The sequence below is a fragment of the Rhinatrema bivittatum genome, chromosome 10 (genome assembly GCF_901001135.1).
Source record: "Rhinatrema bivittatum chromosome 10, aRhiBiv1.1, whole genome shotgun sequence".
Classification (NCBI taxonomy): domain Eukaryota; kingdom Metazoa; phylum Chordata; class Amphibia; order Gymnophiona; family Rhinatrematidae; genus Rhinatrema; species Rhinatrema bivittatum.
Genome location: NC_042624.1, coordinates 102,045,891 through 102,065,919, shown reverse-complemented (window position 1 = coordinate 102,065,919; position 20,029 = coordinate 102,045,891). Strand labels below are relative to the sequence as shown.

The 20,029-nt window shown below is 45.6% G+C and overlaps 1 protein-coding gene across 2 annotated transcripts in view; it reads right to left on the bottom strand.

Annotated features, from left to right (window-relative positions):
• ITGB3BP (integrin subunit beta 3 binding protein) overlaps window positions 1–20,029 on the bottom strand; it is a 48,836-nt gene that overhangs the window by 12,645 nt on the left and 16,162 nt on the right. Inside the window, exons 3-7 of one of the 2 annotated variants that reach the window (XM_029618920.1) lie at window positions 17,166–17,307; window positions 11,309–11,366; window positions 10,718–10,796; window positions 5,697–5,790; window positions 2,984–3,040 (exon numbers count right to left, since the gene is read on the bottom strand). In XM_029618920.1, coding sequence (XP_029474780.1) covers window positions 2,984–3,040; window positions 5,697–5,790; window positions 10,718–10,796; window positions 11,309–11,366; window positions 17,166–17,307 — 430 coding nt within the window. The remainder of the gene's footprint in view (window positions 1–2,983; window positions 3,041–5,696; window positions 5,791–10,717; window positions 10,797–11,308; window positions 11,367–17,165; window positions 17,308–20,029) is intronic. The other variant, XM_029618921.1, reaches the window with a different exon arrangement.

The following is a 20,029-nucleotide window of genomic DNA, read 5'->3' as shown; positions in this document are numbered from 1 at the left end:
ATACCGCACCAAAAGTCTACTAACATTCAAATGACAGAGGAGGCAGTATTCAAACGAAAGTCCGAGACTACCTTGGGCAAGAAGGATGGAATGGTACGAAGCTGTAACGCTCCTGGAGTCATCAGGAGGAACAGTTCCCAACATGACAATGCCTATAGTTCAGAGATGTGATGTGCCAAGCATATAGCCACCAGGAACACAGTTTTCAAAGTTAATAAATGCAAGGAAAGGAGGGCCCTGCTAAAATTTCTAATACTAGATTAAGATTCTGCAAGGGAACCAGCCACTGGAGGGCTGGCCGGAGGTGCTTCAACCCTTTCAGAAAACAGGCCATGTTCAGATCAACCGACGGGTGGGTTCCATTCACATCACCTCTGAAATGGAGAGAGCCACTACCTGGACCTTCAAGGAGTTAAGGGTCAAACCTTTAATTCAAGCCATCCTGCAAAAATTCCAGAATTAGTGGGATTTTGACCATCCAAGGGGAGACACTGCATTTCTCGCACCAGGCCTCAAATCCTCTCCAAACCCACACATATGCTAGGAAAGTAGAGAACTTCCAAGCGCGGAGCAAGTTGGCAATTACTGCCGCAGAATATCCTCACTTCAGACGAGCCCTCTCAAGGGCCAGATCGTAAGACAGAATCGAGTCAGATCCTCTTGAAGGTCCAGTCCCTGCTGTAGCAGGTCCCTGTGCAGTGGGAGACACAGGGGAGTCTCCACTTGTCTGCATACCACGGACGCCTGTGCCAATCTGAAGCTACTAGGAGGACTAATCCCCTGTGGTGCTCGATTCTGCGAATGACCCTGCCCAGCAGGGACCAAGGAGGGAAGGCGCATAGCAACTCTTCTTCTGGCCAGGTCTGAACGACAGCGACGATCCCCAGGGACCACTGATTTGTTCTGCGACTGAAGAATCAGGGAACCTTCGCATTGTGAGATGCGGCCAGCAGGCTGATGGACGGGAGACCCCAGCGATCTACCATAAGCTGAAAGGCTTTGCCTGGCAAACCCACTCTCCTGGATCCAGACTCTCCCTGCTTAGAAAGGCTGCTCGGATGTCGTCTTTTCCTGTGTTGTGGGAGGCTGAGATCATTTGTAGATGTATTTCTGCCAATTCCATAATTGCTGGCTCTTTGTTCCACCCTGGCGGTCGATGTAGGCTACAGACGTTGCATTGCTCGACATTACACAGACCGCTTGACCCTGGAGTCTGTGGCAGAATTGTAGATATGCCAATCTGACTGCCTGGGCTTCCAGAGAGTTGATGTTCCAGAAGGTCTCTTCCTCGGTCCAACATTCCTGGGCCATCAGTTCCTGACAGTGAGCTCTCCAGCCCCAGAGGATAGAGTCTGTTTTGAGGACCAGCCAGTTTGGAGAGGACAGGAGTACATCCCTGCTCAGATGAGCTTCCTGTAGCTACCACTGGAGCCAAGAGCATACTCCCATTGCTAAGTTGAGGCGAATCGAATAGTCTTGAGACTCTGGGCTCCAACATAACAATAGTGAGCTTTGAAGTGGTCGCAAGTGTGCCCTCGTCACTACCTCCAAGGTTGCTGCCATTAAACCGAGAACTTGGAAATAGCTCCAAACCATTGGGCGTATTGTGCTCATTAACTGACACACTTGGGACATCAACTTCCTTATTCACATGGTTGGAAGGAAGACCTTGCCCTGCTTGGTGTCAAACTGGACTCCCAGATATTCCAAAGACTAGGAGGGCTTGAGACTGCTTTTGTCCAGGTTTACCAGGCCTGGAGACTCTTCCACAGACTTAGCCCAGATCAACCAGTCATCCAAATATAAGAGCACCAGGATTTCCTCTTTTCTCAATGTTGAAGCTACGACCACCATAATCTTGGAAAATGTTCTGGGGGCGGTGGCTAGGCCAAAGGGCAGTGCCTGGAACTGATAATGGCAACCCAGTACTGCAAAGTGTAGGAAATGTTGGTGTTCTTGACAGATTAGAATATGTAGGTAGGTCTCCGATAGGTCCAGGGAGTTAAGAACTCTCCAGATTGTACGGCCAATATTACCGAGCGTAGGGTTTCCATGCAGAAAGGATTCACTTGTAGATGTCAGGTGACACTCGAGGTCCAGTATGGGGCAAAAGGAACCTTGGGTTCGAAGAGATAGATGTAATAACACTCTGTGTTTTCCTGGGGCACAGGTACTGGGATTATAGCCCTCATCCCGAGGAGCCTTAAAAGCGTAGTCTCCACTGACTGTTTTTTGTGCTGGGAGTGGCAAGGAAACATCATAAATATGTCCCAAGGAGTGCTGTGAAATTCCAGCGCATATCCGTTCAACCTGCTCAGAAGCCCACGTTCCCTTACCCCAATGGGATCGGGAATGACATTGGTACAATGTAGCAGTGCCTCAATGTTTTTTTTTTGTTCTCTGCCTCCATCTGCTGGTAGGGATGCATAAACTCACTTGTCTGGACTGATCTGAGGTATGTCAGCAATAAAACACGTAAATGGATCGGTGTAATCAAGATTTTTATTGAAGCTTGCCCGACTCTGGCCGAGTTTCGCTCAAAGTGCTGCCTCAGGGGCTTACAAGCCACATGAATTGGCTTAAAACAACGCAAGATGAAATCAAGAGGAGGTTCCTTAGGTTTCAAAGCGGAGCATACCAATTAATGAAGACAAATAGGGGCACCAGAGTTAGTGGGCTGCAACACCCAGGGATATCCAATCCCCCATTCACCCGGCTCAACCTGAGGGGTGGCCCGCCAAGGATCCTGCACCTCGGGGAGCAGATCCAATTCTCCAAACTCCAGAATCAGTCAGGACTGCAGGTTTGCACCTCTGCCATCTGCTGGAGATAGAAATACTGAGGGACTGCAAGTGGCACTGTCAGTTATGTAACAGTGCCTCAAAGTTTTTTGCTCTCTGCCTCCATCTGCTGGTAGGGATGCATAAACTCACGTGTCTGGACTGATCTTGTTATGTTCAGGAACAAAGGAATCTGTCATTACCTGGGGGAGGGCGTTGTCCGGTTCTGTGCAGTCGCTTTCGTTTTTCCAGTTCAGCCACTGATGAAGAAGAAAGAGTGAGATCCACAAGTTAAACACACTCATGCAGGCAACAGTTTCAACAAAACCGCCACAATTACTTTGTTAGTGAGGTGCTTTTCATCCTCTCCCCAAAACTGCTCTTGCAACGTGTGTGTCTAGAATGGGACTCGTGCCTGTTGCCATGGATATGATCACACCTCTTTCTTCTATCGGTACAATATGGTTTGAGGCTTTTATTTAAATGGCTCGAGGGTAGAGGTGTTTGAAAAAAGCAAATTTTTACAAAATGAATATTTCTAAATCCCTTTATTAAACCCACTTACAAGGTGGTCTCCTTTAGTCAGAATATCTAATGACACCCTATACCTTCTGCCCCCTTCAGCTGCAAAGACTAAGATGAAAATACCAACAGTGGGGTGGATAAAACCTAAATTCTGAAGGAAAGATGCACAATTTTGTGCGTTTTGAATTACGCAACATTTCTGGAAAAGGAAATCTCTCGCCATGTGAAAATCTGGGAAGCTGGGTGCTGTCGGCTTAGCTCATCCTTTCATAACGGGGGGGGGGGGGGGGGGGGGTGTTTACCCTTTTTCTCTTCTAGCAGCACTGATGTGAAGCCCTGCCTACTGTTAGAGCAGTAGCTGACGGTGTTTTTTAATGTACCAGCCACTGGGAGAAAGGATGGGTGGCGGGCACGAGGAATGTCATCCTTCAATAGCTTTGCCACTGCAAAATCTCTAACCTTTTTCCATTCTTGAAAATTGGTTTTCTACACCAGGGCTTCAAAAATTGCAAAGGATGTGGTTGCTGGCAAGGTCTTCTAGGTACCAGCTAAAAAACAGGGCGTAAAAAAGGTCTCACTGAAGTTGTAGAGCATGGCACATGCAGCTATTACACACCGGCAGGGACTTTTTCAAACAGCCCACATATGAAAGTCAGCCAAAATGCATGCAAGTTACAGCCATTTTCAAAAGCAGACTTACGCACGTCTACTTTGAAAATTAGACCACAAAATCTACCTGCACACATTACACCTGATAACACACATACAAATTTTTCCTGAGAATTTAGGTGTACAGTGCAAGTCCAAATCCCACCCCCAGGAATGCCTCTACTCAATCCGGGTAAACTTTCATGTGAATGCGACATTTACGCATAAGTTTACCCGCCTATTGGGCAGACCTAAAACACTGTTTTACCTGCAAAAGTCCCTCTGAAAATTACCTGGGTTAAAACATCCTTTGATTATTGCCTCCCCTCAGTGCAGGTAAAATACCTGCAAAAGAAAGAGTGGCCCTGACAGATTGGGGGTGTCAAAAGGCATCGATGTTACCCGCTCAGAACTGCGGATGGAACGGGATGCTCATTTTTTAAAGAAGCTTGGAGATTGCATTTTCAAGTCTCTGTTTGCACTCTCAGGCACTTACTTTGTGCTCGCTTCAAAGTAGATGCAGGTGCAGTCCCTGCAGCTAGTTTCAAAAATTGCCTTCAGAATTTTAACAATTAACAATTGTACAGGAAATATCTAATAGTTTAATACTGCAGTGAAAAATATTCTAGTAATTAACAAATATAAAAACAATTTTTATCTTTGCTGTCAGTTTTTTCCTTACATAATTATGTACGGTCTTGTCTGTCTTCCTTGTGTCCATTTTTCCATCTCTCCCGCCAACATTTCTCTCATCTAACTTTATATTTTCTTCTTCTTCATCTCTACCTTCCTGCTCCCCACCTTTTCACTTCTCCCCATCTAGTGTCCATCCTTGCCCCTCCATCACTCCCTCCTCTTTCCCCTCATGCTGTCTCTCACTCCACCCCTCTCTCATTACCATTACTTCCACTAAGTCCTCCATTTTGCCTCTCCCTCTCTAGTTTTCAACTGCTTATAAGCCTTTACCTGCCTACCTAGGATTCTCAACCTTTCCTTGCCACCTCTCAATGAGCCACAGTCCTCCATCTTCAACTATCAGAATCCCCCTAGACTCCATTTCCCCAGTTCCCCCTCCCTCCCCCACGGCCTCAGTCCCAGTCTCTCTTACTCCGGTATCAGCAGCCGGATGTGGGCAGCTAGCATGCACTGTGGGGATGTTGAAACAGCATGTGTGCATGCCTTTCCCTGCTGCTGCAGTGCTGCCTCTGTTCGTAGCAGCCATGCCAACTTCAAAAAAAGGCAATGGCTGAACGCCTGCAGAAACAGCGAGCCAGTGAGCACCCACATGCACTCTTTCAACATCCCCAGGTGCAGGCCAATGACCTGCATTCTGCTGTCAGCTTCTGGTTATTGGATACCACTGGCAAACGTATTTGGAGTTTCACATCATATGCAACTCTAACAGATAAGCTATCAAAAAAAAAAAAAAGGCAACTATCTCAGTAGTCATTTGCTGACAGTGTAGAGCAGCAGATAAAACACAATGAAGATCCTAGCTGGATTCCCCAAGAAAGTCATTTGAGCTCCCTGTGCTCAGAATTAGAAACATTAAGATGTCGGAGACTGGAGCACTGTAATCATGTGAATTAATTTGTACACTGGTGGTACTACAAGCATAATTATTATTATAGATGCACATTTTTGTATTGATGTTATTAATCCAATAAAAGCAGCTGGGTTAAGAAGAGTAAGTGTAAGTGATCTTCAAAAGTAATATGTCAGTAGTTTGAAGGCAAATCTTACTTAATACTTTGGTTTTCTGTAGTTCAGCTTTCAAGTCTCTGGAATTGTTCATCCTGTCGATAACATTTTCAGGCTCTCTACTGCCCTCTAAAGTCTGAAACAGAAGCACAAGTACAAGGTTAATGCATTCCTGAAGGCCACAAACTGGCATATCAATAGGCCAGACACTTAGGCCGCTGCAATATTGGCGAGGGGAAAATGGCTCTACTAACATGTGCCAATCAACCTCTCCAGGATGCCCGATTTAATATTTAAATCGGCTGCCGCAATAAAAAGGAAGCACTAGAGGAAATTGTGCCCCCCTAGCTCCTCCTCGGCAGCGGGCGCCCAGGAGAGGTGGTTGTCAGCAGGTTAGGAAAACGGACGCTCGATTTTACGAGCTTGCATAGGTTAGGAAGATGGACACTCATAAAACTGAGCCTCCCTTTTCCTAACCTGAGTGCCGGCACACTTATTTATTCAAAAAAAATACGCCCCAAGATCGACTATTGCAATGCCATTCTGCATGGTCTTCCAGCCTCTACTATTAAACCCCTCCAGCTGCTACAAAATGCAGCAGCAGGAATTTTGACAAATACCAATCGGAGAGAGCATATCTCTCCTATTCTAAAAGATCTCCACTGGCTCCCAGTAAACTTCCGGATCCTTCATAAATCTCTCACAATCATTCATAAAAATATCCACCATCAGACCCCTCTTGATCTATTTCATCCTCTCAGACTGCACTCGACGGCCAGGCCTTTAAGGGATGCCTACAAGGGATCTTTACACGTTCCTCCAATCAAATTAGTGCACCACGCAAACATCAGAGACCGGTCATTCTCTACCGCAGGCCCTTCCATTTGGAACGCCATGCCTCCGGACCTCAGACTGGAGACCTGTCTAACAACTTTTAAAAAGAAACTAAAGACATGGCTGTTCAGCCAAGCCTTCCCCACTACAAACCCCATTGCCTGATCTAGAATTGTCCACCACTCACCTATGTAAACAAATTTTCCATATTTCTCATGCATAGTATCTATTAAAGAGGTTGGCTCCTCGCCCCCTCTTCTGTATATAGTATTTATTTTATTTATTTACTCTTCCGTTCACCCCTTCTTTATTTCTTACTCCAAGTTAAGGCATCCTTGTTATAATGTAACTGTATGCTCCGTATCTCTTGTTGATTGGTTAATTATATTTTATGCTTAGTTCATTGTAAACCGAGTTGATTTGATTTGTATCAAGAAAGTCGGTATATAAAAGCCTTTAATTAATAAATAAATAAATAAAATTCATTTATTTTTTTAAAACGTTCTCCTCCTTTTTGTTCTGGGTCAGACCAAGGGTCCATCAAGCCCAGCATCCTGTTTCCAACAGTGGCCAATCCAGGCCATAAGAACCTGGCAAGTACCCAAAAACTAAGTCTATTCCATGTAACCATTGCTAATGTCAGATCTCTTTCTTGGGTTATAGCATGGGTTATTTTTCCCTATATGCATCACCTTGCACTTATCCACATTAAATTTCATCTGCCATTTGGATGCCCAATTTTCCAGTCTCACAAGGTCTAATGCCGTAGAGGACTGGACTGACGCCCTCATTGTCAGACTCTTCTTGATAAACCTGGGGAATAAGGGGTCTTAACTCATCCCGCTTGAACAAACGCACCACGCTGGGGTCATCCCCCTCTGCAGGAGGGTCATCAGGCTCATCTGTATCATCAGTATCCACATCAGCCAGATCCAGCCACCCCTACTACCCCAGAAGCCGGTGTCACCCCAGACCCCGGGATCGGATCTCGCATACCCTGGGGAGAATCCCCTGTGGAGTGAGCCTGATCAGGAAGGCGCTGACGAGGGTCCGTACCCCGACCTCTTTTCTCAGGCGGGTCCAAACCTGCCCCCAGGAGACCTGGCCGCTTTACCGCCGAGAGTTTCCTTGCCAGGAAAGCCTGGTGCATAAGGAGGACAAATTCTGGGGAAAACCCCTCCGGGTCCCCCTTCCCCACTGGAGAGTCGGCTGGGGTGATATCATCAGTTCCCCCGGTGAGGTCTTCCCTCACTGGGGCTAGAACAGGCGGAAAATCCTCTTCCCGCGAAGCCGAAGGCAAGAGACATTCCCTCCCTGAGGGAGGAGGCAAGAAGCCCTGAACAACCCTCTAACCCCGGGGAACACGCTGCGCATAAGGAGGCCATATCTAACGCCTGGCCACGTGACCCACATATGCTCCCAGACGAATGGTTTGCTATCCTCTCGAAAGATGGACTCAGGCACTTCCAGGTTAAAGCACCTTAAGCTTTAACCCACATCCTTTACTATTATGTTACAATACTTCCTGCCTTTATTTTTTCCAGCTATTTTTAGCTTCCAAGTTTCTACACCTTGTTAAAATGTAACTTTACCTTTTTCTCCTCTATTGTTAATCACTTTATTTATTGCTTCAGTTATCCTTGTTCTATGTAAACCGATCCGATATGGTTTTCACTATGAAGGTCGACATAAAAAAGTGTTAAATAAATAAATAAATAAATATGCGGCAGGCCTGCGATTCTGTTTTCGGTCCCATCCGCAGCAGCGCGCCGATAGTCTGAAGTGAAATAGATAAGGGCGTGAATAAAAAAAGAAACGCTCGGTGCCGTGACGCGGAGAAAATTTCGGTCAGGCAGGGCCGGAAAAACAAACTTTTCGTGCTGCGGGCGAAGAGACTACCGGCTGAGGAGAAAAAAAACGTGCGCAGCTGTGCCGTGGGAAAGGAGTCTGTCTATAGTGAAATCGCAAGGCCCCCAGCAGGGAAGCGGCGAGTAAACGAGGCACACGGAGAAAAACTCACCCTTGCCCTCAGGAAACGGCCCAGAGCCCCGGGAGCTGAGGGGAACACTGCTGACAGCTTCCCCGGCCGGCCTTAAAAGACCTGGTTCCCTCCTGCACCTCTCCTTACCTCAGCACTGAAGACTGTCAGTCAGCCGCAGAGAAAACAGCTTTTTTTTTTTTTTTAAATTAAACTCTACCAAGACACAGAGAAAAGCTGTTGCAGGAGACAAGGGAGCAGCTGTAGCAGAGACGGTGGTGAGTAGCCAGGAGCCCCTGGTCATCAGACACCGAACTGTGGCGGGCGAAACCCTGACTCCCCGGACGCCCGGCTTCTACTGAGGGATGGCCCACGAAGGCGCATAACACCTCAGGAAAAGACCGTAACCAAAAAATTAAATTCAAACTAACTAAATAAAAAATAACACTAAAGACTGCAGGTGTGCATCTGTACCACCCGCTGGAGTCAGAGAAATACCGAGTGACTGCAGGTGGCCCTCTCGTTATGTAGCAGTGCCCAAAGTTCTAAGTGTTCTCTGACTCCACCTGCTGGTAGGGATACACAACCCACTTTTCTGGACTGATCTGGGTATGTTCAGGAAACAGCCATTAAACTTATGTCAGCAATTATTAAACAAGCTAACAAGAAGCATTAGTCTTCTCATTATATAAAAAAAAGTGTGCGCATTTATTTATTTGTTTTGGACTTTTATATACCGACAATCATGTAGAAAATTTACATATCATATCGGTTTACAGAGAAAAACACAAAAGTTGCAAATAGCATTACACAGAACAGGGTGACATGGAACTGGGAATAAGGGATAAAAAACAAAGGTAAATAATGACAACTAAAAAAGTGTGAGCCACGTGAGGATTAGAATGACTCTTAAACAATATCAAATCAAGAGAAAAACATATGATAATAAAGACGCAATGATAAAAAGCCTATAAGATAAACAAATAGTAAGATCAAATTATATACTACTGCAATGAGAATAAATATACGATGATAATAAGGCATTAAGGAAGTCAGGAAGTATGTTCAGTCTAGACTAAGCCAGATGGCAGAGTCCATTCCGGGCGAGAATGGAGCATGAATGACCTAGAAGAGAGGGAGCACGTACTTCCTTGTGAGTGTGAAGCAGTGTGTATGTGTGTATATATATATATACACACACATACATATATGTATGTGTGTGTGTGTGTGTGTATGTGTATGTAAGTGTGTGTTAGCTTTAGATTCACTTTTATTCCCTGGTGTTCTAAATAGGATTGAAGAATATCAAACAAAAATAGTTTGCAGGATAGTTTGTAGAAATGAATGCCCCCCACACAAATTCCCGTGTTGACAGGTTGAGCAGCATTACAGGGAGCGAGCAGGATGAGCAGCGTGACCATCTTTGAAGTTAAACACAGCTGTAGAGTTGGGATGCCCTCCTGGACAACTTAGGTGACCCGCTACCGTGTTAGCTGTCTCAGCTTTGGCAGTGGCTCATCACAAAACAACATCCCATTTTCCAGCATCTGAAGAAAAGCTGCAAGTGGTGATTTACATTCAATAATATCTGCACCCATTCTTGCCCTACGGAGAAACACTTTTTGAGTGAATGGAGCAACGGCAGAAAGCGGATTTGCTCACCAGAAGCGAATTTTAGCAATATAGTTTAGAAGGAGATGGTCAGACGTTAAAAGCTATCCTGAGATGAAATGAATACTGGCCAAAAATCTATTGCTTCCCCGCACACCACTGTTGAAATTTCCAACCGATTTTAGAATGAACTTGATTTACTATATTTTGACCTGATTTGAGAACTAAAGTGTGTGCTAAACAGTTCCTGGAAAGCCAGGCAGGAAATAAACTGTTGGAAGGTTAAGACTTTTTAAAAAAGTAAAATATATTTATTTAGAAACTTTTATATACCGGTATTAGTGGGGACATTATACCGGTTTACAATTGAACAAAAGAATTGAAAGTACATATTAACAGGGGAAAATGAACAAGGGGGGGGGGGGTGGGATAAACAAGAGGCAGTATGGAAGCGAAAGATGACAAAACAGAGATTTAAGGTTTTGTTGCTTTAAATTCTTTCATTCTGTAATTCTCTGCTGAAAGCAGAAGAGAAGAAAAGAAACTGAAGAGAAAAATCTCTTAAAATGATTTTTACCTCCGATCCAATTTTCTTAAAGAACAAGAGAGGCTAGGAAGTTAAATCATATGAAAGGCAGACCTGCAGATGCTTCAGATTTTGCCTCATTTTCACAAACTTTCCCAATGATTCTTCAACTTCAGAGAGCAGTGCCATGAAGCTGCAGAGTAAAGAAAAGAAAAAACCAAAACAAAACAAGTTAGTCCAGTTAGTCCCTTTCCTCGGCTTTTGCGACCCAATCTGTGCTGTAGCTAGGTTAAAAAGAGAGGGAAAGTAAAACAAAACAAAAAAAAAACCCAAAAATGCATTATAAAACCAAATATTTCTCCACCACCCCAAATTTGCATAAGAGAAATAAAAGACTAAAAGCAAAACAAAGAAAAAACAAAAAGGGGAAAAAAGAAATCATGCTTTCCGCTGACTCAAAGATTAAAGTTTTCTAAATCATTTTTTCACCCCTGTGTTACAGAATCCTGCTGCATATTCCGATCAGGAATTTACAACCCTTTCTGACAGACACGCTGATGCTTTCATGGAAACTCTTGAGGAACAAGTTCCTCAGCAGAGGAGAGAAGAACGAACCATTAGCTCCAGCGTCTCAGAACTTTACCAATGACTAAAAAGGCGCGATGCCAGTTTCTACCATTCTGAATGGGAGTTAGGGGAACTTACTCATCCTCTTCTGATGGAGGCTGCCCTCTGCCGGACAGAGCTGCTTCTGCATGGTCTGCTGGATAGGAAAAAAGAGAAACCATGAAAAGAATCTGCCCACATGCAGAGACTTTCACTGCAGGAAACAGCACATTGGGTTTTTTGCAAGTTTGAATCCCGAAAGATAAACTTCAACCATTTAAAACTAATGGGCATGCTCGAGGCTGGTGCAGGCCTAGTAGGTTCCGACACGACTTGGGAGCTGCTCACCCGCTGCCAGGCTGTGTAAAAGGAGAAAGACCTGAGGAATGAGAAAACAACAGGTGATAAGAATAGAGGGAGAGGAAGGGGCAAGCAAAAACGTGGAGCTAAAGGAAAAGTTGTTTGTGTTTTTATTTTCCATTCTTGGTCATGCTCACAGGATGGGCAGTTTTTCCTGGGTAAAAAGGGCTTTTTGAGAACTGCCCACCCTGCGGACAGGTAAAATGCACCCACCCTGCCTCAACGCACCCACTTTTACCCACAACGAGTGGAGGTATTCCTGGGGGCAGGTAATGAAACGACGCCTTGTTTTCAAAACCCTAAAGCGCATTGCTGAGGGGGGGGGAAAAAAGTACATGCAGAGAAAAGTAGGCGTAGATCTCCCCAGAGGCAACGTTCAAAGGGAAGTAGGTGCGTACTTGCCCCTCCAGGACTGGTGCAAAGCAGGAGGGTAAGAAGAAACCTGCAGCGTGCACGGCAGGGAAGCTCGTGGCTTTCCCATGTCAGTTCCCCACAAGACACCACAATCCGTCACCCTCTGTAATACACCTAGATTTGGTGGAAGTACAGCAGTTCCTGCTCATTTTTTCATTCATGTTAAAAAGATTTCCTTTGCGAGTCATGTTCGAAACACAGATTTGCAACGGATACTGCAGACAATGTTGCTGCAGGTTTTTAATGTACTTTCAAGGCATAATAATTCAGTTGGTACTCCATAGAAGCTTTACAAATGTTAAACAAGTTTATGAAATCTTCTAATAGTATTCACTGTGTGCATTTCGTTTGTGCACAGGACGAGGTGTGGTGCCTCTTTACGCCAAGAGAAAGCTTGGTTAATTGACCTGCAATGAATCCACTTTGACTCCCTGTCCTGCACAAATAATGAAGCGGCTTGTTAGGAAGAGAGGCTCATGTAAGCTTCTGTGGCACCTGCAACTCCCCCTTCCGAGCAGAAATAAAAGCATACAGGCCAATTTAAAAACAAGCACACATGCACCCAATACAGGCGCGGATCGGAGCACAAGCAGAGATACGCTGGAATTTTAAATCACGTGTACCCTCTGTGACCAATGGCAAGGACCAAGGTTATACTGGGCAACCAGTTTGAGTAGAACTGCAGCCTGCCCCCTACCGGAAGATACAGTGGACTTGGCTATGCTCCCTTCAATCCAGTCAAAACCTTGTCCCAGGAATTGGCTGAGGTGCTGGCTGAAGCTTTGGGCCCTTCTGTAGGACAGCTATAAGGAGCCTGCTGCTGCTGACAGGGCCAATGTGGTAGAGGATAAACAGAAACATAGAAATGACAGCAGAAAAGGACAAAATGATCCACCCAGTCTGCCCAGAAAGCTTATGCTTATGGCAGTATCTGCCGCACTATGCAGGTTACCCTCATGCTTTTCAGTTTCCCAGACTGTAAACGTCAGGGCTCTCAGATGCCGTTTGCATCCAATTTCCCTTAACTCTTGCCGTGGAAGCAGAGAGCAATGTTGAAACTGCACCCAAAGTATCAAGCTTAGTGATTAAGAGTAGTAACAGCAGCATCAGCAAGTTACCCCCATGTTTATTTGCGCCCCAAACTGTAAAAGTCGGGACCCTCGTTGGTTGCTGTCTGAATCCAATTCCCCTTTTCTCACTGCCATTGAAGCAGAGAGCAATGATGGAGTTGCATTAACAGTATCAAGGCTTATTGGTTAAGGGCAGCAACTGCCACACCAGCAAGTTACCCCCAGTTACCCCCCATCACTCTTTTCTTTATTCCCATCCTCTAGCCTTTAGAGATCCACAGAGTTTATCCCATGCCCCTTTGAATTCCTTCACTGTTTTTCTCTTCACCACCTGCTCCAGAAGGGCATTCCAGGCATCCTCCACCCTCTCCGTGAAGAAATATTTCCTGACATTGGTTCTGAGTCGCCCTCCCTGGAGCTTCATTTCATGATTTCTTTCCAATGGAAAAGATTTGACGATTGTGCATCATCTCCAGATTGTGATCCATAGGCCACTTGACCCTTATCCCTCTGGGACATGTCTCTGGTTTCCTCCTTGTCAAGCTTGTCAAATCATCTGCTCGAAATGTACTTAATTATTTTCATGTCTATTTTTTCCTTTTCCCCTTTCTTTTTTTTTGCTTTGCTCCTCTAACACAAAGAAAGTAAAGGATAGACAAGGATGTAGAAAATATACAGATAATAGGAGGAACCTATCCCCTGAGGGTGGGATGGACCATGAAAGGAAGCAGGAATTTCTTTATCCCCTGTATAAATGCTCACTCTCCTTTGCCGGGTGGGAGCTAGACTGGTCAAGCACTAGTCAAGGGAAGAAAATTAATCAGGTAAGATATAATGTAATGTTCCTTATCCTACTTCTAGATGAGTATGTAGCAAAGTCACTACTCTGTTGGGTGGGAGAGTGCGAGCGCAGTCCTTAGCACCCCGACCCCAAAAGGTTGCGTCCAAGTTGGCCAGCACTTCCAATCTGTAGTGCTTCGTGAAGGAATGCAAAGGGGACCAAGTGACCGCCTTGCAAATTTCCTCTGGGGACACCCTTGACACTTCCGCTCAGGATGCTGCTTGGGCTCTCATTGGGTGTACCCGCAACCCTGGCAGAATTGACTTACATCCCAGTAGATACGTTGATCCAATGGCATCCTTGATCCATCTGGCCAACGTCGCTTTGGAGGCTGCTTTGCCTCTCCATGGCTTGGCGAACAGTATGAAAAGCCTATTTTTCTGAAAGCATTTGTCACCTTCAGGTATCTTAGCAGTGTAGTGCCCGACCTTTCTTCCCTGCTCTGTCGTTCTTAAAGTCTAGTAGGGTAATAGTCTGGTTCAAATGAAACATGGACACTGCCTTCGGCAGAAAGGAGGGAACTGGCCTGAGCATGACTGCATCCTCAGAAAAGACCAAGAAAGGATCTCTACAGGAGAGTGCCTGCAGTTCAGAGATCAGTCTTGCCAAACACACGGCCACCAAGAAGGTCGTCTTCAAGGACAGATCCTTGAGGGAGGTTTGCCTTAGTGACTCAAAGCGTGGGCCTACTAGTGATCTAAGGACCAAATTAAAGTCCATTTAAGAGAATCAGAAGGTAGAAGGGCAGCCTTATGCACTTTACCCCATTCAGGAAGAGACTTACATCCAGATATGTAAGCATGTACTTGCCCTTTCTTGGGCCCCTAAAACAGGAGATAGCTGTTATCTGTACCCTTAGGGAGTTGAAGGCTAGGCCTATTTCTAGACCTCATTGGATAAAGTCCAGAATCTGTGCTATGCCTACCTTCTAGGGTGTATATCCACCTTGGTGACACAAGCTTTCAAAGAGGCACCATATTCAAATATAGGCCACTGATGTCGAGGTTTTTCGGGCCCTCAGCATAGTGGATATTACTTCTGGTGAGTATCCTTTACTGCTTAAACACGTCCTTTCAAGGACCATGCCATAAGACAGCATAGAGCTGGGTTTTCTAGTGTCACTGGCCCTTGGTGCAACAAATCCTGCTCCACTGGAATGCGTAGTGGTACATCTGTCAGTAATCTTTAAAGATCCCTGTACTATGGTCTCCTTGGCCAATCCAATGTGATCAGGATTGTCAGTGTTGGATGGTTCTCTATCCTCTTCAGAGTTCTCCAGATCAAGGGCCAAGGGGAGAACACATACAGCAGGCTCTCCCTCTAGCCAAGGTCTGATCAACGCATCTATCTTACAGGAGCCTGGCTCCCTGCTTCGGCTGAAAAGTCTTCTTGTCTTTGCATTGTCTCGAGCTGCCATCAGATCCACGGTTGGATACCCCCACTTTAGTGGTGATCCTGAGGAATTCGTCTTGACTGAGTTCCCACTCCCCTGGGTCCAGCTTATTTCTGCTTAAGTAGTCTGACTGGATGTTGCTTGTCCCTATAATATGGGCTGCTGACAAATCTCAAGTTCTGTTCTGCCCAATCGAAGATCACCGCTGCCTCATGGGCCAGAGTCCAACTGTGGGTCCCTCCATGGCGGTTCACATACTCCACTGCTGCCATATTGTCCAAGAGTACCCTGACTGGATATCCTATTATTAGGGGGCGGAGATCTTGAGCGCCACCAGGGTATCAGAGATCAGTGGAGGTAACTCCTCTTTACAGAATGAGTATACCACTGCTGCCTCCCTCTCATTCTCAAAGGACCATGCTTCCCCATTGGAGTGGACTGAATTCCCTTTAGACTCCTGAGGGTTGATCTGGCCCTCTTCTGTGGGGGTTCCCTCGCCTTCACAGGAGCTGAAGAGCTTGCAGTTCCTGATTTGCCTGCATGGCTTCGAAGGCCTGCTGCATCAGGGGAATGAATTCTGCCGAAAAACTTCCTGGAAGGGGCCTCAAGAGGCTCTCCCCTCTACCTTGAGAAGCTGCCTTGCATTGGAGAAAGCCATCAAGGGTAGGTTTGAGACCACAAGGCCTCTAGATAAGCTGCCCTGCTGTAGATCTGCCGCTTGGTCTGATGCCTTCGCAACCTTTCCCTCCAGGGAGCTGGCCATTTCCATATGCTCCTCGGGGAGGGGGTGGGGGCTCCCTCCCAGAGTCCGTGTCACAAATGGGGCAGAGGGACTCTGCTACCATGAGGATCCTCTTAGTCCTGCATCTGGGCACCTTCTTCCTCTTAGCATGTTTGCGGTAGAGATGGAGCCTGCACAGACGATGTGGTATTGTAAAAAAAAAAAAAAAATATATATTTTTTTTAAACTCACCATGCGTGCGCATGTTCCTCCTGATACAATGTCCCCTCGAGCGCTACCCCCACTCACTCCTCCTTCCTGCTCACTAAGCGCTCCCGTCAACCCTCCTCCCCAGTCAGGAACACTGTTGGCCACAATGCCTCTAGCAGGGCAACTTACTCCACGATGATCTTTGGAGGGAAGGGGAATAGCGAGGGAGCAAAGGAAAAAAAAAAAAACTTACTCACTCTTTGGGAGGAGGAAACGCCACCCCTGGTTCCTGGCCTCCCCTTAGGGAGGGGAACCCTCCCCACAAGGAGCCCACACCAGAAACCCCATAGGGAACTGGGAGCACTGCCTGAGGGAGCTCGCTGTGAGGGAGACCAGACCAGGAAGAGAGAAGAGAAGAGAGTCACTCCGTTGCTCCACCTCTGCTGGAGACAGAACTGCTAGATGCCGCCTCCAGCCACACCTCTCTTACAGTGGACCTGATGTGACACGAAAGTCTGAGGAGGTGGTGTCTCCGTCTCCAATGGCAGCAGAAGAGAGAATCCCTAAATCGATGACTGGTCTAGCAGTAAGATAAGGAACCGTACTTTACTTGCAGAACGGGGCTTCTTACAAAATCGCCTGCCCAGCACGCAGGTAAATTTCCCAGAAGTCAGCAGAGATCTTCCTCTGGGTGGGCTGGAGAGGAGTCTGCACTTACGCACATACGTACGATACACACACGTTATCAGGTGTAAATGTGTTTGGGTGGTTTTAGTGCAATGATTTCCCTTTCAAACATGCAGAAAGTCTTTAAATCTATGCAGCCTGTTACAAAATCTCCCCCCCCCCCCGGTATGGTCTGTAACCTGCTTGCCCTGGAACAAAAGTGCAGGAAGAATGATTTCTGAGAAATCAAATATACATGCAAAGCAGAATGGTTAACTGACCCTTTGAAGCCTCTTTCCTGGATCCAACGGCCTTGCTGTTTTCACTAGGTGGTGGTGCTGGGATATTTTGGCAGGTTCCTGTTGCTGGCGAGGAAAATTGATTCCGTTCATGTTTTTTCTTGACAGGTGTTGTGATGTTTTGCTAAGACAAATAAGATGAGTACAAGAACAGAGTTTAAGGAGAAAAATAATACGATCTGAGGAATCAAACAAGCCAGCGACAGACGTCAAGAAGCAGGGGATAAGCAGAGAGAATCATTAGCTGTGAAGAAATACAGCAAAAGCCAGAGATCAGGTGTGTGTGGGGGGAGGGTCTTCTATTACTTGTACTGACAAAAAACATAGAAAAGAAAAAAAAAAAAGAGGCTACATATATAAAATCTAAAAGATATACCAAAACTTAAATTCCACAAAAACTGAACTTGGTGTCAGAAGAAACGTACAACTCCCGTCACACAATGGACCTCAAGCAGTCTCGGAAACCAGCGCTATTGCTCAATCATTTACTGGTTCAATTTAAATTTGGCTTATATTTTTCTTTTCAATAATTCTGTCCAAAAATTAATCTAAAAACCACTTTTACCCAAAAAAGGAGTGATGTTACTTATCTTATTTGTACGGAAGACTCAATCCTAATGGTGCTCATAAACAGGTAACCCATACACCCCCCCCCCCCCCCCGACACCAGCCAAAGTTTCAGCGAACTCCTGTCGCCGGTTCCTAAGGTTACGCATTCCCCATCTCCCACAATCACTTAAACAAATCTCATCATGGTGTAAATGGGAAAAGGTACAGAGAAGGGCAACCAAAATGATAAAGGGGGTGGAATGGCTCCCCTGTGAGGAGAAGAGGTGGCTGAGGTCTATAAAATTATGAATGAATGAAGTAGAAAGGGTGGATAAAGCAATGGCAGAAAGATGCTTGGTCGCACAGAGAGAGGACTGGTCAGCAGTAAAAGGGAGGAGATACTGCCCCTGAATAGGTCCCTGGCGAGACCTCATTTGGATTACTGTGTACAATTCTAGAGAGCGCACCTTCAAAAGGACATAAACTGACTGGAGTCAGTCCAGAGGGCGGCTACTAAAATGATCAGTGGTCTTTGTGCTAAAGCATATGGGGATAGACTTAAAGATCTAACTATGTACACCCTAGAGGAAAAGCAAGATAGGGGAGATAGGATAGAGACATTCAAATATCTCAAAGGTTTCCATGCACAGGAGGCGAGCCTTTTTCAATGGAAAGGAGGCTCTAGAATGAAAGTGAAAGGGGGTAGATTCAGGAGAAATTTTAGGAAATAATTCTTTACAGAGAGGGTAGTAGATGCATGGAACAGTCTCCCAATGGAGGTAATGGAGACAAAATTGATATCTGAATTCATGAAAGCATGGGATAAATTCAGGGGGGGGGGGGGATCGTAAGGCTAGATAAATTGGATGGATGGGCTTTATGGTCTTTCTCTGCTGTCATGTTTCTATGCAAATTGGTTGCTTACTCTTTCAAAATCTGCAAGGACTTGGGGACACTCCGGGAAGTTAATAAGTTGACCATTTAAAACAAAACCACTCAATGCAGTGTCAAGCTCTGGAAAACACTGTTGCAAGATGTGGTAAAGGCAGTTAGCATAGCTGGGTTTAAAAAAGGTTTGGCCAAGTTCTTCGAAGAAAAGTCCATGAACAGTTAACCAAGCAGCCTTGGTGAAACCCATTACTTCCATGGGTGTTAGCAGCTTGGGCTCTGTCTATCACCCCCAGATCTTGCCAGGTACTTGTGACCTGGACTGGCCACTGTCAGAGACAGAATACTGAGCTTGATGGGCCCTTGGCCTGACCCAGTATAGCAATTCTTATGTTCTCCTGCTTAAGCCACAGGCATCGATCTCTCTTTTACTATTCTCCTCTTCTTCCTTCTTTAGATGACTTACAACAGCAGCAGAGCCGCATCATGCGGGCATTTCCTATCTGAAAGCAGTCTGGCATTGGCACTGAATTCCTATCAGGCCATTTATCTCCCAAGAATCACCTGCCTAGGTGGACATTATTTCTTCATCAATGCTTTCTGCTCCCCCTACCCATCACCCCTTCCCAAAACACTGCTGCGCTCAACCCAATGGAAGAAGATGCTTCTCTAAATACTCTGGGCGCGATGCAATAAAGTGTGTTCAGCACAGCGCATGGTTTTACCTGCAGCTGTGTGCAGCTGTTACTCCCAATGCAGCAAGGAGATTTAAGCACAACGCTGTGTGCTCTGTTTAGTGCCCTCGCATGGAAATCTCATGGTAATGAAAGCATTAACTATTTACCCCCCTACCCCCAGTGCAGAGAGCTGTGCTGGCTTAACTCCTATTTTCTTAGAACTGGAAATTTACTCCTGGTCAGAGATGGAGTAAAGTTTCCAGCGCTAGTGGCAGTCTGTGGGCAGAAGCCAAAGCTAGGTTGCCAGGACCTGTAATCGGGATTTATGTGTGGAAAATATGCTTTCTGTGCTAAAAGCATTTTTGGGTACATAAATCATATTTTATGCACATAAAAAGTATTTTATGTGCATGAAACATGAGTTTTGTCCGCATAATTCATGTCTGAGAGACTCCCCCATTCCGAGTTAAAATGTACAATCAGCCTGTGCTGAGCACACATTTTAACTTAGGTTTGTGTGCACATTTTTCAGACAGCACGCTTTGGTTTATTTATATATATATATTTTTTTATTAAAACATGTCGTCAAAACCTCCAAGCACAACGTAGAAGGTTTAACAATTTTCCCGTTTCACTCCCCTAACAATAAATAAAACAGAAATAGAAATCAAGCAACCATACAAACCCTACCCAGTCAATTTCAAAACAAAAGGTCTTCGTTCTTTAGGAAGG